Source organism: Anser cygnoides, chromosome 1, assembly GCF_040182565.1.
Source record: "Anser cygnoides isolate HZ-2024a breed goose chromosome 1, Taihu_goose_T2T_genome, whole genome shotgun sequence".
NCBI lineage: Eukaryota > Metazoa > Chordata > Aves > Anseriformes > Anatidae > Anser > Anser cygnoides.
The window spans coordinates 204,245,095-204,263,078 of record NC_089873.1 but is presented as its reverse complement, the minus strand read 5'-3'; the positions used below and the strand labels follow the sequence as shown (position 1 = coordinate 204,263,078).

At 55.3% G+C, this 17,984-nt stretch overlaps 1 protein-coding gene across 1 annotated transcript; it reads right to left on the bottom strand.

Moving 5' to 3' along the window:
• Nucleotides 1–11,081: 11,081 nt before the first annotated feature.
• On the bottom strand, nucleotides 11,082–17,681 carry LOC125181809 (coiled-coil domain-containing protein 81-like). The gene is made up of 12 exons (XM_066989924.1): nucleotides 16,792–17,681; nucleotides 16,550–16,611; nucleotides 15,686–15,842; nucleotides 14,937–15,193; nucleotides 14,535–14,620; nucleotides 14,089–14,207; nucleotides 13,437–13,560; nucleotides 13,116–13,239; nucleotides 12,868–13,014; nucleotides 12,315–12,493; nucleotides 11,880–12,005; nucleotides 11,082–11,586 (listed from the first exon to the last, which is right to left on the bottom strand). The coding sequence occupies exons 1-12, from the start codon at nucleotides 16,865–16,867 to the stop codon at nucleotides 11,484–11,486; spliced, it is 1,560 nt and encodes a 519-aa protein (XP_066846025.1). The 5' UTR covers nucleotides 16,868–17,681; the 3' UTR covers nucleotides 11,082–11,483.
• Between the last annotated feature and the right edge of the window lie 303 nt (nucleotides 17,682–17,984).

Below are 17,984 nucleotides of genomic sequence, written 5' to 3'. Positions count from 1 at the left end.
GATATTTTTCCCTTGCGAATTTAGCAGTCCTCTTTCTTTCCAGATGGCTCCGCGTGTGTGCACGACTCCAAATGCAGACCTTGAGTCCGTATAGATGTTTATTTTCTTTCCTCTTGCTATTTGTAAGGCACGGGTCAGAGCAATTATCTTGGCCTTTTGTGCAGAGGTATCTGTCAGCAAAGGTCCAGATTCTATTACTTTTTTTCAAATGGTAACTGCATACCCAGCATGTCATTTTCCACTGATGACGTAGCTGCTCCCATCAGTGGAATCAAATCATCAGTGGAGCTGATGGGAGGATCATCCACATCATCAAAAGGAGTTTATGGCTGGAGTACGGAGCTTCGATGGTCTTCAGGTAGGCATGGTGTACTGGCTCCCCTTGGTTTAACCTTTGTGGGGAAAGCCAGTGACCGCCCTTCACTTCCAGCACTAAGGACACTGTGTGAGGCACTAGCACAGTTATTTTCTGGCCCAAGGTGAACTTGTGTGCTTCCTGGATATTTAGCACCACTGCTGCAACGGCTCTGAGGCATCCCCACCATCCCTTGGCGGCAGCATCCAGCTGCTTAGAAAAATAAGCAACTGCCCTTCGATATGGGCCCAGGTCCTGTGCTAGTATTCCCAGGGCAATTTCTCGTGGGAGAAGAGGAAGAATGGTTTATTCACATCTGGGAGTCCCAGAGCTGGAGCTGACATGAGAGCCTTCTTTAGCTGGTCAAAGGCTCGCGTGGCCTCCTTTGTCCATTGGAGGTTTCTGTTCCCATTTGCAGTGAGCGCATACAGGGGTTTTACAAGCAATCCATAATTATAGATCCACAGTCTGCACCACCCAGTCATTCCCAAAAAGGTTTGCAGTTCCTTTATTGTCTCAGGTTTTGGGGTTTGACATATCGCTTCTTTGCGGTCCTGCCCTGAGGCCCGTTGTCTGGCACTAACCTCATAACCCAGGTAAATCACCTTCTGCTTTACCACCTGAGCCTTCTTCAATACCCGGTACCCCTGGAGTCCCAGAAAGTTTAAAAGGCTTACCATCCAGGCCACACAGGCTTCTTTTGTCTCGGTGGCTACACCTAAGGGAAAAGAAGCAAGGAGCTTCTGAGTAACTAAGACTGGCCGGCAGAGGAGGGCAGTCACATCTGGGCATCTGTTGGGCCCTCCAGCACTGCGACAGAGCTGGCTGGCTGATTGCTCCTGTGGAAAGAAGGAAATGCCTAAAAGACAGAGCTCCAAGAGCCTGGTGCAGCACAATGACGGTGTGTCACTGATGCCACAGCATCTGATGCCCTGCTGCCGGCCTACACCTGCAGCTGTGCCAGCTGCCAAGAGCAGAAGGCTATCACTAACACACTTTTTTGCAATCTGCAAGCACACAAGGGGAGGATTTGCTGGCAAAAGCTGTTGCTCACTAACCACACGCCCAGCAAGGAAGAAGGCGTGAGATGGACATGTGTCAGAACCCCTATGGAATTCGCCCAGACTCTATGTCCAAAGAAGCTGCTCACTGAATCAAGGACAAGAGCCCAGGAGCTGCCTCACCTGGGAGAAGGCTCTTTACTCTGCCTGCCCCCAGTCCCAGGAGCAGGGAGCACAGCCCCCTTCCGATGTGGGTGCGTGACTGTCAGCTGCAGGGGAGCTTTAGGGCTTTGGGTCTGCAGGGGGACGGCTGGAGGCAGGGCCTCTCCACAGTCATTCCCTCCCTGAGGCAGCCAGGGGATGGAGAGCCCAAGCCCAGAGCCGAGCAACCCGCATGCTGAATTCCTTGGGTGCCTGCTGCAGCTCAGCTTTTCCTGGCCTTTGTTGGAGCTGGCCCACACTTACTTGGTGCTTGATTTGCTCAGAGGAGCTGTCTCAGCTTTCTTCTCTGGGGGGTGAGGGATGAGGACGTGCTGCTGTTTCATATCCCCTGGTACCATCTGCAGAGACGTTTTCAGTTCCACAAGTGCCGTGCAGGAAGCACTCTCTGTCTGCAGCCTCGGCATTTCTGTCTGCGTCTTCTGCTACAGGGGAAGCAGAAACAAGGAATGGTTTTAGATGCAGGTGCTAATGTGGGAGCTGTCACATGGCAGTGGGGCAGTCGTCCCCGCAGGGTTTCCCCAGGCTCAGGGCACTTTCCCTGCAGCCTTCTTTCTCTCAGAAAGGCAGCGTGAAAGGCCTCAGCCCTCGGCCTCTGAAGCTAAGGGCAAGAACACTTTCACTGCAGTAGGCTTTGGAGGAGCCCTTGTCCTTCACAAAGGAAAACAAGGCTCAGAAAGGGCAGGTTTTTCTCTTTGAGAGAAGCTTCCTGGCAGAGCTAAGAGGGGAAAAGTGTGCACGTGGCCCCCTGAGAGAAGAGAAAGATTCCTTCTGGAGTGCTTGAAAACAGTTGCCATACCCAGATATTCTCTCCCCCGTTCCTTTCGCCACGAGCCTTGCACTTTTCCCACACGTGCTGTCTCTCCCATTCTTTCTTCAGCTGCTCCTCAGCCAGCGATGCCTGCAGAGTTCTTTCATCTTGCAGACATCACAGGCAGCATATTTCCTACAGGGGAGATGGACGTGCAATGGTTTGAGGAAAAGGCAACAAGAAGGCTACTCAGAGCAGCTCCTCGGTGGCATGTTGGCAATGACTGCCAGGAGACTGCTGTCATATTACCTGTTCTGTAAGACTCCTCCTCCATCCTTGCCTCTCCTTTCTTCTTTTCCTTACCTGTTTTCAGGTGTTGGGAGGAGATTTTCCCCTGCAGCTCCTCCACGTGATATGTGGAGCCCAATCCTGGAAGCAAAACTAAGGCAGTGTGACTCCAGGGCACCGCTTTCAATGCTGTAGGGCGCTGGTCTTGGTGCCAGCCTCAGAGAGGGGCTTGCTGTGGGCTGGGAAGGGAAGCGCCATTCCCCCAGCCCATGGTTTTCCTAGGCTGTGGAAATCTGCATTTGTACTCTGCTCTTGCACAGGAGCACACAGGAAATGTCCTTCAGGATGAAGTCAACACCCTGCTTCTTGGCTAGGGTGTAGGAAAGAAAGAGCAGGGCCTCTTGAATGCAGCGCTGCACCGGGTCCTGAGGAACGCTCTTCTGGAAAGAAGAGAATCCCTCAAATGACGGACCTCCAAGGGATTGGTGGCCTACAATCATGGTGTGTCGCTGAGGCCACAGCATCTGATGCCCTGCTGCCGGCCTGCACCTGCACCTGTGCCCGCTGCCAGGATAAGAAATGAACCGCCAATGCAGCCATCAGGGTGCCAACAGCATGGGGAGGGATGTCTCCAGGAGTTCGTGTCTGGAGGGACGTGCAAGGTGTTGGTGGGCCTTGGCTTGTGAGGAGCTCAGGCCTTTCTCAGGACCTCCTGGAGGAGCTGTGTAACCCCTCCACTGCCCTCCCAGCAGCAGCTGAGCATGCAGCCCAAAGTCCCCGCACGTGGGAGCCCTGACATTCATCTCTCTTCTTACCAGGAAAAGTTTCTTTCTTATACGGCAGTCCATGAATACTGGCAAAGTGCTCGAAACCTGGAAGATGGGCTTCTTTACAAGGAGGAGCTCAAAGCCTGCCATGGGCCGCTCCTCCGATAGTGAAGAAGGCACTGAAGAAGGCAGAATAATTGTCAATATGTAACATCTCCAGAAGCATTTCTCTTCTAACAGCCCAGGTAGGCGGACCACAGGGGCTACCTGTCCTGCTCTCCATTGACCCTCACCGTCAGGGTCTTGAGTTTGGGGCCTGGCTGCAGCAGAGCGCTTGCCCTTCCCCTGTTCTCCCATCCTTGTGGAGCTCTCCTGAAGCATTGTCTGCAGCCTGCAAACACAACAGAGGAGGATTTGCGGCAAGAGATTTTGCTCACCAACCGGGTGCCCAGGCAGGAAACTGCCGTCAGTGGGACGTGTCAGGACCATTGTGGAGTTCACCGAGACCTGGTGTCCAAGGAAAGCTGTTCGCTGACTCAAGGACAAGAGCTCAGGGGCTGCCTCCTCTGGCTTTCCCCCAGCCTCACGTGGGTGAAGGCTCTTTTTCCCCAGCAGCCTGGCCCAGCTTTGCCTCCCCTTTCGCCCTGGAGAGTCTGGTTAGAGAAGGACTCTGGTGTGTGAGCAGCTGGCTCTTAATAGCAGGAGGCACCCCTGTAAGGAGGAAAAGAGAAGGCTAGTCAGAGCTGCTCCTTGGTGGCCACAAAAATTCTTCACACAGAGGGTGGTGAGGCACTGGGACAGGTTGCCCAGAGAAGCTGTGGATGCCCCATCCCTGGAGGTGTTCAAGACCTGGTTGGATGAGGCGCTGGGCAACTTGCTCTAGTGGCTGGCATCCCTGCCCATGGCGGGGGGTGGTGGGAATAGAAGATCTTTAACATCAATTGCAACCCAAGACACTCTATGATTCTCTGGAAAGGTTCAAGTTACCGCTCCAGTGAGGACAGCAGATGTGACACTCCCTGCTCCCTGCGGGGAGAAGTGTGCCAGTGAGAGCCCAGAGGCCTCATTGCCCAAGGGGCTGTTGCTAGTAGAAAGAAGGCTGTTGCAGCAGAGGATTACCAGAGCGGGAGCTCTTCCGCAGTCTTCCCAGAGATGTCCACAGCTCTGCTCTTGGTCTTGTCTTCCTGCAGGGCCTCCTTTCTCTTCTCCAGCTGTTTCCTAACACGCCGCACACTCCACACTGAAGGGCAGCTGTAGTAACAAAGAGCAAGAATCTCACATGGCCTTTGAACGTCCCCAGCTCCGCCTGCCCCCAGTCCCAGGAGAAGGGAGCACAGCCCCCTTCCGATGTGGGTGCGTGGCTGTCAGCGGCAGGGGAGCTTTAGGGCTTTGGGTCTGCAGGGGGACGGCTGGAGGCAGGGCCTCTCCATGGTTATTGCCTCTCCAAAGCAGCTGGTGGATGGAGAGCCCAAGCCCAGAGCCGAGCAACCCGCATGCTGGATCCCTCCGGTGGCCTGCTGCAGCTCATCTTTTCACAGCCTTTGTGGGAGCGGGCCCACACTTATTTGGTGCTTGATTTGCTCAGAGGAGCTGCCCCAACTTTCTTCTCTGGGGGGTGAGGGATGAGGACGTGCTGCTGCTTCATATCCGCTGGTACCATCTGCAGAGACTTCTTTTTCAGGTCGACAAGTGCCGTGCAGGAAGCACTCTCTGTCTGCAGCCTCGGCATTTCTGTCTGCGTCTTCTGCTACAGGGGAAGCAGAAACAAGGAACGGTTTTAGATGCAGGTGCTAATGTGGGAGCTGTCACATGGCAGTGGGGCAGTCGTCCCCGCAGGGTTTCCCCAGGCTCAGGGCACTTTCCCTGCAGCCTTCTTTCTCTCAGAAAGGCAGCGTGAAAGGCCTCAGCCCTTGGCCTGGCAGAGCTAAGAGGGGAAAAGTGTGCACACGGCCCCCTGAGAGAAGAGAAAGATTCCTTCTGGAGTGCTTGAAAGCACTTGTCATACCATGGCCGTCTCTCTCCCATTCCTTTCGCCACGAGCCTTGCACTTTTCCCACATGTGCTGTTTCTCCCACTCTTTTTTCAGCTGCTCCTCAGCCAGTGATGCCTGCAGAGTTCTTTCATCTTCTTGCTGGCACAGGCAGCATATTTCCTACAGGGCGTGTAGGGCGTGCAATGGTTTGAGAAATGTCAAATCTCCAGAAGCACTGCCCTTGTAACTACCCTTCCCCTGTTCTGCCATCCTTGTGGAGCTCACCTGATGCACTGCCAGCATCTTGCAAGCACACAAGAGGAGGATTTGCTGCTATAGCTTTTGCTCAACAACTGGGTGCCCAGCTGTTGGGCAGTCGGTGGGACATGTGTCGGGACCCCTGTGGAGTTCACCAAGTCCCTGTGTCCAAGGGAAGCTGCTCGATGACTCAAGGAGAAGGGCCCAGGAGTTGCCTCCCCCGGCTCCCCCCCAGCCTCACCTGGGAGAAGGCTCTTTTTCCCCAGCAGCCTGGCCCAGCTTTGCCTCCCCTGTCGCCCTGGAGAGTCTGGACAGAGAGGGCCTCTGGCGTGTGAGCATCTGGCTCTTAATAGCAGGAGGCACCCCTGTAAGGAGGAAAAGAGAAGGCTAGTCAGAGCTGCTCCTTGGTGGCCACGCAAATAGGCAGGGAATGAGCCTCCCTGCCTGATCCGGTGCTACTTCTAAAAGGCAGAGCAAGCTGGCAGGTGGGTTGACCTAGAAGGGGGTCTCCTTGGCCACCAGCATTTCACAGGTGGGGAAGGGAGTCCTGGGACTCTATGCCACCTCTTTGTGACATGGAGGGGCTCAAATCCCCCTATGGACAGCTCCTGTTTGATAAGGGAGAAGGCGCCCAGCCCAGGTGCTCTGATACCCTGAAAAGCAAGAAAGGAGAAACAGAATTTCCGTATTTCTGGGGCGGGAAATCCAGCGCAGGACTTCTCCAAACAAGATGATGGGTACTTGTGCCTTGGCCACTGCTCGTGGAAGGTGCCAGATATTGTCACTCTGGAGAGCCCTGGAGACGGCCTTGGTGTCTGGGAGTTTTCCAGCTCCGTCCTTTTTGTCCTCTAAAGAAGAGCTGGGCTAGTGAGAGCAGAGCCAAAGCACTCACACAAAGCTCAGCAAATTCCCCGGGGGTTCCCAACACCTAGGGAAAGCCTTAAGAACTGGCTCAGGCTACATACTGGCTTGCATTCCAAACTTTCCCAATCCCTGGAAAGCAAGGGAAAGAGAGGTCATGCTGCCAGAGAGCCCACTGCTCCAGCACAGCCCTGGCAGCTGAGGGGACCAGTGCCTGTGTCATGGGACCCCCTGTCCCCTTCCCTCCTGTCCCCTGTTCCTCGGGCACCTCTTGATGGGCTCACCGTCGTCTGGGAAGTGCATGAGTGTTGGGAACATGAGGCGGCTGCAGCACCGGATGGGAGCACACCTGGCCTCCATCTCTCTCCGGCCCTCCTCCACTTGTAGGCAGGATTTGTCCCACGCAGGGACGCTGCTTCCCAGTTTCTCCGCTGCTTGAGGGGGGGTTCTGTGGGGTGGCAGCTCCGGGAAAGAGTAGAGTAAGAGGGGAGGACAAGTCTGCAAAGCCCACCTTATTCAGTGCAAACTGACGTCGGATGGAGTGGGATACTGCATCCCAAACTTTCCCAGCCCCTCGAAAGCAGTGGTGAGGGAGATTAAGCTGCAAGCCAGCCCACACCTCCAGTATAGCCAGGTGACCAAGGGAGCCGGTGCCCGTGTCCTGAGACCCCTGGTCCCTGTCCCCAGAAGGAAATGCAGCTTAAGAGGTATTCACGGGTGCCTATTCCTCAGGCGCCTCCTGACAGGCTCACCATTGTCTGTGAGGTGCACGTGTGTTGGGAGGTGCATGAGTGTTGGGAAAATCAGGCAGCCGCTGCGCAGGATGGGAGCACTCCTGGCCTCCATCTCTCTCCGACTCTCCTCCACTCGTCAGGCTGCTCAGCAGCAGCAACTGGGCATGCAGCCCGAAGTCCCCGCACGTGGGAACCCTGACGTTCATCTCTCTTCTTACATGGAAAGTTTCTTTCTTGTAAGGGAGTCCATGAATACTGGCAAAGTTCTCTGCAACCTGGTAGACGGGCTTCTTTACATGGAGGAGCTGAAAGCCTCCCATGGGCAGCTCCTTTTTAATAGTGCGGAAGGCGCCCAGCCCAGATGCTCTGATACCCTGAAAAGCAAGAAAGCAGGAAGAGTATTTCAGTATTTCTGGGGCAGGAAATCCAGCGCGGTGCTTCTCCAAGCGAGAAGATGGACCCTGGTGCCTTGGCCACTGCTTGTGGGAAGGTGCCAGATGTCATCATTCTGGAGAGGCCGGGAGATGGCCTCCATGTCTGGGAGGCCTTTCTCAGGAGCTCCTGGAGGAGCTGTGTAACCCCTCCACTGCCCTCCCAGCAGCAGCTGAGCATGCAGCCCGCATGTGGGAGCCCTGACATTCATCTCTTTTCTTACCAGGAAAAGTTTCTTTCTTATACGGCAGTCCATGAACATTGGCAAAGTGCTCCGAAACCTGGAAGACGGGCTTCTTTACATAGAGGAGCTTAAAGCCTGCCATGGGCCACTCCTGTTTAACAGCAAAGAAGGCACCCAGCCCAGGTATTGTGACACCTTGAAAAGCAAGAAATCAGGAACACGGATCAGTATTTCTGGGGCTTCTCCAAGCAAGAAGATGGGCCCTCATGCCTTGGCCACTGCTCATGGGAAGGTGCCAGACAGTGTCATTCTGGAGAGCCCTGGAGATGGCCTCGATGGCTGGGATTTTCCCAGCACCCTGCTTTTTGCCATCTAAAGTGGAGCTGGGCTAGTAAGAGCAGAGCCAACACCCTCAGCTCAGTAAAATCCCCCCAAGGAGTTCCCAACAAGTAGGGGAAGCCTTGAGTACCGGCACCAGCTACATGCTGGCCTGCCCACTCTGGCCACAGGCAACACACAAGCACCAGGCAGAATGGATCCCGTCCTTCTGCTGGAGCTGGGCTCTTCTTTTGTGCATAGTGCCAGAGCAGCAAGTGGCCCCTGGCACAACTGCAGTTTGCAGGCTGCCGCTGAGGTGTTTCTTCTGCTTGAGGAGGCGTTCTGTGGGGTGGCAGCTCTGGGAAGGAGCAGAGTAAGAGGGCAGGATGAGGCTGCAAATCCCACCTTGTTCAGTGCGAACTGCCTGCGGATGAAGTGGGATACTGCGTCCCAAATTCTCCCAGTCCTTGGAAATCAAATCCACAATATCCCCCTTCAGCCGTGCCCTGGGGACGGCAACAAGGCTGCCATTGCCATGCTGCTGGCTAGCACGGCCCGCTGATCCCACGCTGACAAGCCCAACAAACTGCCGCCCAGCAGGCGCTGCCAGAGGCTGCAGGAAGGTTTCAGAAGCAGCGGCAGGGCCCCGAGCAGGGGGGAAGCCCTGGCCACAGCCAGTGATCGGGGGGGATGCAGAAGCCCCTCACAAATGATGACGAAAAACAGGGCCCACAAAGTGAGAGGCCATGTCACTTACCATGGAACCCCCAGAACTTGGAGAAAAGTGGCACTGCTATCTCCAGAGAGCGCGTTTCCTTCAGCAAGTTTCTTTTAGAAGGAAAAGAAAGGCCTCTTGGGTCTAAAAGCCGCACACCATCACTGACAGCCGTGCTGGGGACAGCCCAAGGCCTCCCCCCACGGGGGGAAACCAGAAGTGCAAAATGGCCGCCAGGGCTGTCAGAGGATGGGTCGGGAGCCGCCCTGTCAGGGAGCAGCTTGTCTCTCTCTCTCTGTACACTCAGGCAGCGTCTTTCCTGTAGGGCCACCACCGAGCCGAGCAACCCAGCACTGAGAAATAGACTTTCTCATTTCAGTCCCATACAAACCTCGAGAGTGCCCCAGGGGGCGTGCAAGGCGATCCATTTGGGTGTGGGAAGAAAATGCTAGAAATGCCATTTATTTATTTATTAAATCTTGAAAGGAAATAAGAAAGAAGATATGCTTCATTAGTATTTATTATAGAGCTTGCGCCTGGCACTCCCTCAGTGTCTCCATGTGTTTGATGGCCACGTCGCACGTTTTCTGTGAGGTGTCCTGAGGGACGAGTGTGAGCCCCATGTTATTAATTAGTTTTGGTAGAAATCATTCCCGACACATCGTGGGTAAGGTAGATCGAATTTCTATTTATTTGAGCAATTCAGCAAGCAGCGATAAGTAAAACAGCGCTGGGCGGCCGGGGAGTCTCCTGCTCCGCCAACGGCGTGCACCTAAGCCCGCCAGAGTCTCGATTTATAGCCTAGGAGTTCCGGGTTTAGTGGCACCTCCTGGTGTCTTCTTACGACTGCGAGGCCCGTTGCTCGGGGGTCTTCGTCGGTCCTCTGGTGGTCGTGGGGATGAAGATCGTCGTCTTCCTCTGCGTTGGGGTCGTGACTTTGCTGCTGATATGTGTGTTCTCATGCGAGGGGGAATGCCATTTTGCCCTGTTTTGGAGCTGGTTTCTACTGCAATTGTTAACTTAACGGGAAATTCCTATACTTGTTTTTTTCCTTCAACAGGATATTGGGGGTATAAGCAGTTAACCGTTGAAAACCTTCCCATCAGCAATATTTAATGAACAAACAAGGCTTTACCCATTACACCCCACAACACGGAGGGCATCTCCGTGGCACCCTCACTCGTTCGCATGCTTTCAGCACTAGGTGACGTAGCAGATTACATGGGCCTGGTCCAGTAGACTTCAGGATGGTGTGGTTTAGGTTTTGTCAAAGTAACCCTCAAGATACGGACACGGGTCTAAAAAGACTCCTGCAGAGCACCTGCAGAGTGAAGACGGTGCTAATAATGTGAGCACAAGTGACCAACAAGCAGATGAGAGAGCTGAACCCTCCTGCTCCCATCTACTCCTGTAGATCTCCATGTCCATTGGGATCTCTAAGCCAAGAGCAGCAAGAGTTCAGCAAGAGGACCCAAGTAGAATTTACAGCAACTTGCATCAAGGCTGCCTGATGAGTGATCGAAGTCCCCGAGAGTTTTAGGAGGAGAGAATGAAAACTGTGAGAGCGTGGGAGAGAAAGAGAGCTCTTCACTTTCTTGTACGAAAAATTCGACCTGTCCTTCAGTTTTGCGGTGTGCTGAGTTAAAGTCCCTGGGATAGGGTTTGGCCCTGCTGGCTTCCCTTCTTTTCTTCTTTTCTCCAAAGTTTCAAACTCTCTCTCTCTTTCTCTCTCTGCTTTTTTTTGGCTATGTGCAGACCCAAGAGGTCGTGGAAAACTCTTTTTCCAAAAAGGGGCTCTTAACTTCAAAGCTCCATTGGGAGCAGTACCAACAGGGAAGGAAGACTTGCTGCTAATCCTGGGCTGAGTGAGGGCAGGTGCTTGATGGCTTTTTCTGGGAACAAACAGAAGTTTCCAGAGAGCTGTTACCTTGGAAGTCCCACCCTGGAAGGATCAAGAGCTCCCAGCTCTTCCCAGCTCTCCAGGCACAGGCAGGTGCTGATGCTGGATACTAAGAGCACCCGGCTTTCAGCAAGGGTGAAGCAGCAGCCTCAGCTAGGAGGCATTTGTGGCTGTCCTGGGAGGCCACAAGCGTTTCTTCTTTAACTGCTTAACAGTCCCACAAAAATCATGAGGTGGGTAATTGAGGGAACAGAGCATCTCTCTTATGAAGAGAGGCTGGGAGAGCTGGGACTGTTTAGCCTGGAGAAGAGAAAGCTCAGGGGGGATCTTATCAGTGGATGTCAACATGCCTGGAGGCTGGGTGCAAAGGGAATGGAGCCGGGCTCATTTCAGTGGAGCCCAAGGACAGGACAAGAGGCGATGGGCACAGAAAGAAACACAGCGGCTTCCATCTGTACCTCAGGAAACACTCCTGTAGCGTGTGGGTGACCGAGTCCTGGCACAAGTTCCCTGAGAGGCTGTGGAGTCTCCCTCCCCAAGGGGAGATACTTGAAAGGCATCTGCACAGGACATGGTCCTTGGACACTGGTGCTGGGTGGCTCTGTTTGAGCAGGGGGTCGGCCAAGCTGACCTCTTCAGGTACCTCCCAACCTCAACATTTCCGTGTTTGTGTGAAAGCAGAACACTACAAAGCCCGTGCTGGCCCCTCCAGCAGGAAGCAACAGTCTTTATTGGGCTGACAGCTGCTCACAGCTGCGAGGGGTCCGCGCTGGTTTCCTTGATGCTCGTGTCATCTTCGGCATCGGAAGCACAGGGACTTTCTCACCAACGCTAGGGAGAGAAAAAGAAAGGGCTCAAGTTTCATTTCCAGTGAGGGCAGCTGAGTGACGCTCCCTGCTCCCTTCAGCCCCAGTCCTGGGGAGCGTGCATATGCAGGAGTCCCAAGGGTCTGTGTGGCCCTGCAGAGGCCCCTCGTGTCCCAGCCAGTGAGAGGGAATCTACGCAGCGCCAGGCTGAGGCGCTGTGTGAGGCCGGGCTGGAGACCTTTGGCCAAGCAGCTACGGAAGGCCAGGGCAAGGGTGCTTCTGAGCCCAGGAAAGAAGGCTGTTGCAGGAGAGGTTTACCAGATCAGAAGATCCTCTGCAGAATTCCCGGGGATGTTCAGAGGTCTGCTCTTGGTCTTGTCTTGCAGGGCCTCCTTGCTCTTCTCCAGCTGTTTCCTCACCCGCACACTCCGCACCGAAAGGCAGCTGCAGCAACAGAGAAGAAAAAAACTCTCAGGTGGGCTCTGAAGGTCCCCACGTGTGCCTGCCCAAAAGCAGGGAGCACAGCCTCCTTCCACTGTGGGTGCATGGCTGTCAGCGGCAGGGGAGCTTTAGGACTCTGGCTCTGCAGGGGGACGGCTGGAGGCAGGGCCTCTCCATGGTTATTGCCTCTCCAAAGCAGCTGGTGGATGGAGAGCCCAAGCCCAGAGCCGAGCAACCCGCATGCTGGATTCCTTGGGCTGCCTGCTGCAGCTCAGCTTTTCCTGGCCTTTGTTGGAGCTGGCCCACACTTACTTGGTGCTTGATTTGCTCAGAGGAGCTGTCTCAGCCTTCTTCTCTGGGGGGTGAGGGATGAGGACATGCTGCTGTTTCATATCCCCTGGTACCATCTGCAGAGACGTTTTCAGTTCCACAAGTGCCGTGCAGGAAGCACTCTCTGCCTGCAGCCTCGGCATTTCTGTCTGCGTCTTCTGCTACAGGGGAAGCAGAAACAAGGAATGGTTTTAGATGCAGGTGCTAATGTGGGAGCTGTCACATGGCAGTGGGGCAGTCGTCCCCGCAGGGTTTCCCCAGGCTCAGGGCACTTTCCCTGCAGCCTTCTTTCTCTCAGAAAGGCAGCGTGAAAGGCCTCAGCCCTCGGCCTCTGAAGCTAAGGGCAAGAACACTTTCACTGCAGTAGGCTTTGGAGGAGCCCTCGTCCTTCACAATGGAAAACAAGGCTCAGGAAGGGCAGGTTTTTCTCTTTGAGAGAAGCTTCCTGGCAGAGCTAAGAGGGGAAAAGTGTGCACGTGGCCCCCTGAGAGAAGAGAAAGGTTCCTTCTGGAGTGCTTGAAAACAGTTGCCATACCCAGATACTCTCTCCCCTGTTCCTTTCGCCACGAGCCTTGCACTTTTCCCACACGTGCTGTCTCTCCCATTCTTTCTTCAGCTGCTCCTCAGCCAGCAATGCCTGCAGAGTTCTTTCAACTTCTTGACCGTACAGGCAGCATATTTCCTATGGGGGAGAAGGGCACGCAATGATCAGAGAAACATCAAATCTCCATGAAGGCAACCCGTGAAACAACCCGGCAATGGGTACACAGATCCAGTGGCTACCTGTCCTGCTCTCCGTTGACCCTCACAGGCAGGGGCTTCAATTTCGGGCCAGGCCGCAGCAGAGCGCTTGTCCTTCCCCTCTTCTGCCATCTTTGAGGAGCTCTCCTGGCGTGTTGTACGCAGCCTGCAAGCACACAAGAGGAGGATTTGCTGCTGTAGCTTTTGCTTACCAACTGGGTGCCAGCAAGGAAAGGGCAGTCAGCAGGACATGTGTCGGGACCCCTGTGGAGTTCACCAAGTCCCTGTGTCCAAGGGAAGCTGCTCGATGACCCAAGGAGAAGGGCCCAGGAGTTGCCTCCCCCGGCTCCCCCCCAGCCTCACCTGGGAGAAGGCTCTTTTTCCCCAGCAGCCTGGCCCAGCTTTGCCTCCCCTGTCGCCCTGGAGAGTCTGCTTAGAGAGGGACTCTGGTGTGTGAGCAGCTGGCTCTTAATAGCAGGAGGCACCCCTGTAAGGAGGAAAAGAGAAGGCTAGTCAGAGCTGCTCCTTGGTGGCCATGCAAATAGGCAGGGAATGAGCCTCCCTGCCTGATCCGGTGCTACTTCTAAAAGGCAGAGCAAGCTGGCAGGTGGGTTGACCTAGAAGGGAGTCTCCTTGGCCACCAGCATTTCACAGGCGGGGAAGGGAGTCCTGGGACTCTCTGCTGCCATCGTAGCCCCACATTCTCCCTTTGGGCACATCCAACCCTCAGCGGGGCTTTCGGTGGACGGGAGCTCAAGGAGGCCAGTGCGGAAGAGGCCTAAGCAGTGTCGAATGCTACGGGAAGCTCTGGGCTGCCCTGCCATCGTGGTCCCTCCCAAGGCCCAGCAGAATTACTGCCGCAGGGAACTGGGGTCAGAGGAGGGGCCTCATCCTGTGCAAAGCGCAGCCTTCCAGCCTTGCCTCCGTACACGTTGCCCTCGGGAGGACCTTCAGAAGGGAAGGGCAGAGAGGTCTCCCAGGGGCTGTCACTCCCAAGAGCCCGCTCTCACGTTACCTGTTCTGTTAGACTCTCCCTCCAGCCTTGCGTCTCCGTTCTTTTCCAACGCAGAACCCTTGGGTGCTTGAAGAGGCCCCTCCCCTGCGGCTCTTCCACGAGGTATGTAGAGCCCAATCCTGGAAGCAAGACCAAGGCAGTGTGACTCCAGGGCACCATATCCTAGGGCTGTAGGGCGCTGGTCTTGGTGCCAGCATCTGAGAGGGGCTTGCTGTGGGCCGGGCAGGGAATAGACATTCCCCCAGGCCGTGGTACATGAAGAGAACGGCCCCTCTTCCAAAACAAGCGCGAATCGGTGTGGAGAGAAGGAGGAAACAGCGCTTGGGAAAGTCTCCCTCCAGCTCCTCCCTGAGCAAGGAGCAAGCCCTGGCACTGCTGCCCTTCCTGAGAGGGGCTGAAAAGCTGCTGAAACGCTCAGCCAAGGGCCGCAGAAGCAACGCGCCCACCTGGGAAAGACGATGACACCTCCAGACGCTGGATGTGGGACGATGCTTTTTCTCTCCGATGTGGCCAAATCCGTTGTCCCTGTCCTCTGCAGGAGAGACAGTCCTGGGTGAGACCATGGCCAGGAAAGGATGCCCTTGCCAATGAAGGCATCGGTGCTGCTCAGGCAGAAAGCTGCCCACGGGCAGAGCTCGCAGTGCTTAGCGTTCACCCCTCCTTACAAGCAGCACAAGCTGCCCAGCGAGTGCCTGCACCTGGTAAATCACTGCCTGCCTTTGTGCAAGGGCAAGACTCGTGTGCCTCATCAGGAGACGAGTCTGACCCAGAAGGAGAAGTCCCTCCCAACGGCCTCTCGGGGGATTTCCCAGGAACCCTGGGCTGTGCTGGTGCAGTGAGAAACTTACACTGAGGCGAGATTTCAGCAGCTGGCCGTTGCTATTCAGGTTGTGAACGAAGTCGGAGGAAAACTGCATTTGGACTCCGCCCTTGCGGAAGACCAGACAGCCAATGTCCTTGAAGATGAAATCAACGCCCTGCTTCTTTGCAAGGGTGTAGGAGAGAAAGAGCAGGGTCTCTTGAATGCAGCGCTGCACGGTGTCCCGAGGAATGCCGGTGTCCAAGGACAGCCAGGCATAATTCAGGAAAACAAATGGAGGTACACCTGAGGGAAAAGAAGCAAGGAGCCAAGTAAGTAAGACAGGCCTGCAGAGGAGGGCAGTCCCGTTTGGGCATCTGCTGGGCCCTCCAGCACTGCTACAGAGCTGTCTTGCTGACTGCTCGTCTGGAGGAAGAGAATCCCTGAAACACAGAGCTCCAAGAGCCTGGTGCAGCACAATCGTGGTGCATCGCTGATGCCATAGAAGCTGATGCCCAGTGTCGGGCCTGCACCTGCAGCTGTGCGAACTGCTAAGAGCAGAAGTCAACCACCAATGCAGCCAGCATGGTGCCAAAAGCATGGGGAGGGACATTTCTGGGAGCTGGTGTGTGGAGGGATGTGCAAGGCGTTGGTGGGCCTTGGCTTGTGAGGAGCTCAGGCCTTTCTCAGGACCTCCTGGAGGAGCTGTGTAACCCCTCCACCGCCCTCCCAGCAGCAGCTGAGCATGCAGCCCAAAGTCCCCGCACGTGGAACCCTGACATTCATCTCTCTTCTTACCAGGAAAAGTTTCTTTCTTGTATGGCAGTCCATGAACATTGGCAAAGTACTCCGAAACCTGGAAGACGGGCTTCTTTACATCAAGGAGCTTAAAGCCTGCCACGGGCCGCTCCTGTTTAACAGCAAAGAAGGCACCCAGCCCAGGTATTCTGACGCCCTGAAAAGCAAGAAATCAGGAACACGGATCAGTATTTCTGGGGCTTCTCCAAGCAAGAAGATGGGCCCTCATGCCTTGGCCACTGCTCATGGGAAGGTGCCAGACAGTGTCATTCTGGAGAGCCCTGGAGATGGCCTCGATGGCTGGGATTTTCCCAGCTCCCTGCTTTTTGCCATCTAAAGTGGAGCTGGGCTAGTAAGAGCAGAGCCAAAACCCTCAGCTCAGTAAAATCCCCCCAAGGAGTTCCCAAAAAGTAGGGGAAGCCTTGAGTACCGGCACTAGCTACATGCTGGCCTGCCCACTCTGGCCACAGGCAACGCACAAGCACCAGGCAGTACGGATCCTGTCCTTCTGCTGGAGCTGGGCTCTTCTTTTGTGCATAGTGCCAGAGCAGCAAGGGCCCCTGGCACATCTGCAGTTTGCAGGCTAGCGCTGGGGTGTTTCTTCTGCTTGAGGAGGCGTTCTGTGGGGTGGCAGCTCTGGGAAGGAGCAGGGTATGAGGGGAGCACGAGGCTGCAAAGCCCACCTTCACAGAATCACAGAATCCTGGAATCGTCTAGGTTGGAAGAGACCTCCAAGATCACCCAGTCCACCTCTTACCTAACACTAACAAGTCCTTCACTAAACCATATCACTAAGCTCAGCATCTGAACGTCTCTTAAAGACCTCCAGGGATGGTGACTCAACCACTTCCCTGGGCAGCCTACCTTGTTCAACGCGAACTGCCTGCGGATGAAGTGGGATACTGCATCCCAAACTTTCACAATCCCTGAAAAGCAAGGGAAAGAGAGGTCATGCTGCAAGCCAGCCTTCTCCTCCAGCACAGTCCTCGTGGCCAGTGGGGCCAGTGTCTATGTCCCGAGACCCTCCGTCTCTCTCCCCACAAGAAACCGCAGCTCCAGAGGGCTGCGCTGCTGCCTGTTCCTCAGGCACCTCCTGTTGGGCTCACCATCGTCCGGGAGGTGCATGAGTGTTGGACACATGAGGCGGCCGTTGCACAGGATGGGAGCACTCCTGGCCTCCATCTCGCTCCGGCCCTCCTCCACTCGTCACCACGAGCTGTCCCACTCGGGGACGCTGCTTCCCAGTGCCTTTGGCTCCTTCCTGCAAGGCAGCTCCTCAAGAGCACAGCGGCAGCCCCAGCAGAGCAGCACCAGCCACTGCCTCCTGAAGGCCTCGCAGCCAAGTGAGGGCAGCTTGCGGCGCGCAGGGCTTTTGGGCAGGACGTGGTGTGATGTCACAGACGGCCCCGCTGTCACCCTATCGCGTGTCACAATAGGGGCTGCAGCCTGCCCTGTCAGGGAGCTGCCTCCCCTGGGAGACTCCTGCACCCTGGAGATTCGGGCAGAGCAGTCCCCAGGCTGTGAGGGTCACTGCAGGGTGCTGGCCCCGGGGCTTGCCCCAGGAGCAGGAAAGCTGGCTGCAACTTCTCTTAGCGCTGTCCAAGACTTTTACTTGGGCTGAAGCTTCCCACATCATCCAGCCATAGGTGCAGGGAGCACCGTCCCCTTCCACTTTCTGTGCATGAGCATCAGCTCTGGGGAGTTTTTAGCCCACGACCACGGGCAGCAGAGTGACCACTGGAGTTAGAGCCTCTTCGTTTTCATTCCCTCTCTTAAGCAGCCGGTGGGTGGATGGCCAAAGACTGCAGGAGAGTGTTGGGGAATACTGTGACTCCAAAGGTGTAATAACACAAGTACATTTTAAAAGAGGTCAGTCAGAAGCTTTACTAACACTGACCGCAGTGCAAACAGCATTTGGGCAGCATTTCTCGCTCCTCTTCCGCTTTTTCTTCCAAGTGGTTGCAGCTACCCCGCTGTAGACCCCTCTAGAGACTGTTCCAAATAAAGGAAAGTGGTGAGGAAAATGTAACGTTACCGCAGCCAGGTGTGCGTTCTTGCGAAGAATGGGCTCCAGACAGTTCTTTGTATGTTAATAAGGCCAAGTACCCATGCCAGGGAGGCTCAGACTCTTTAGGGAGCTTGTCAACTGCCACAGACCACAACATGGAGTGATGGCACTTGGTGGAGCCTGCGGAACTGGCACACCCGGTACGGTCTTAACAGAAGCTGTACATACCTGCCTGAGCACTTCTGCAGGATATACTAGGAGCAACAAGCAGATTCTGTGACAAAACTCCAA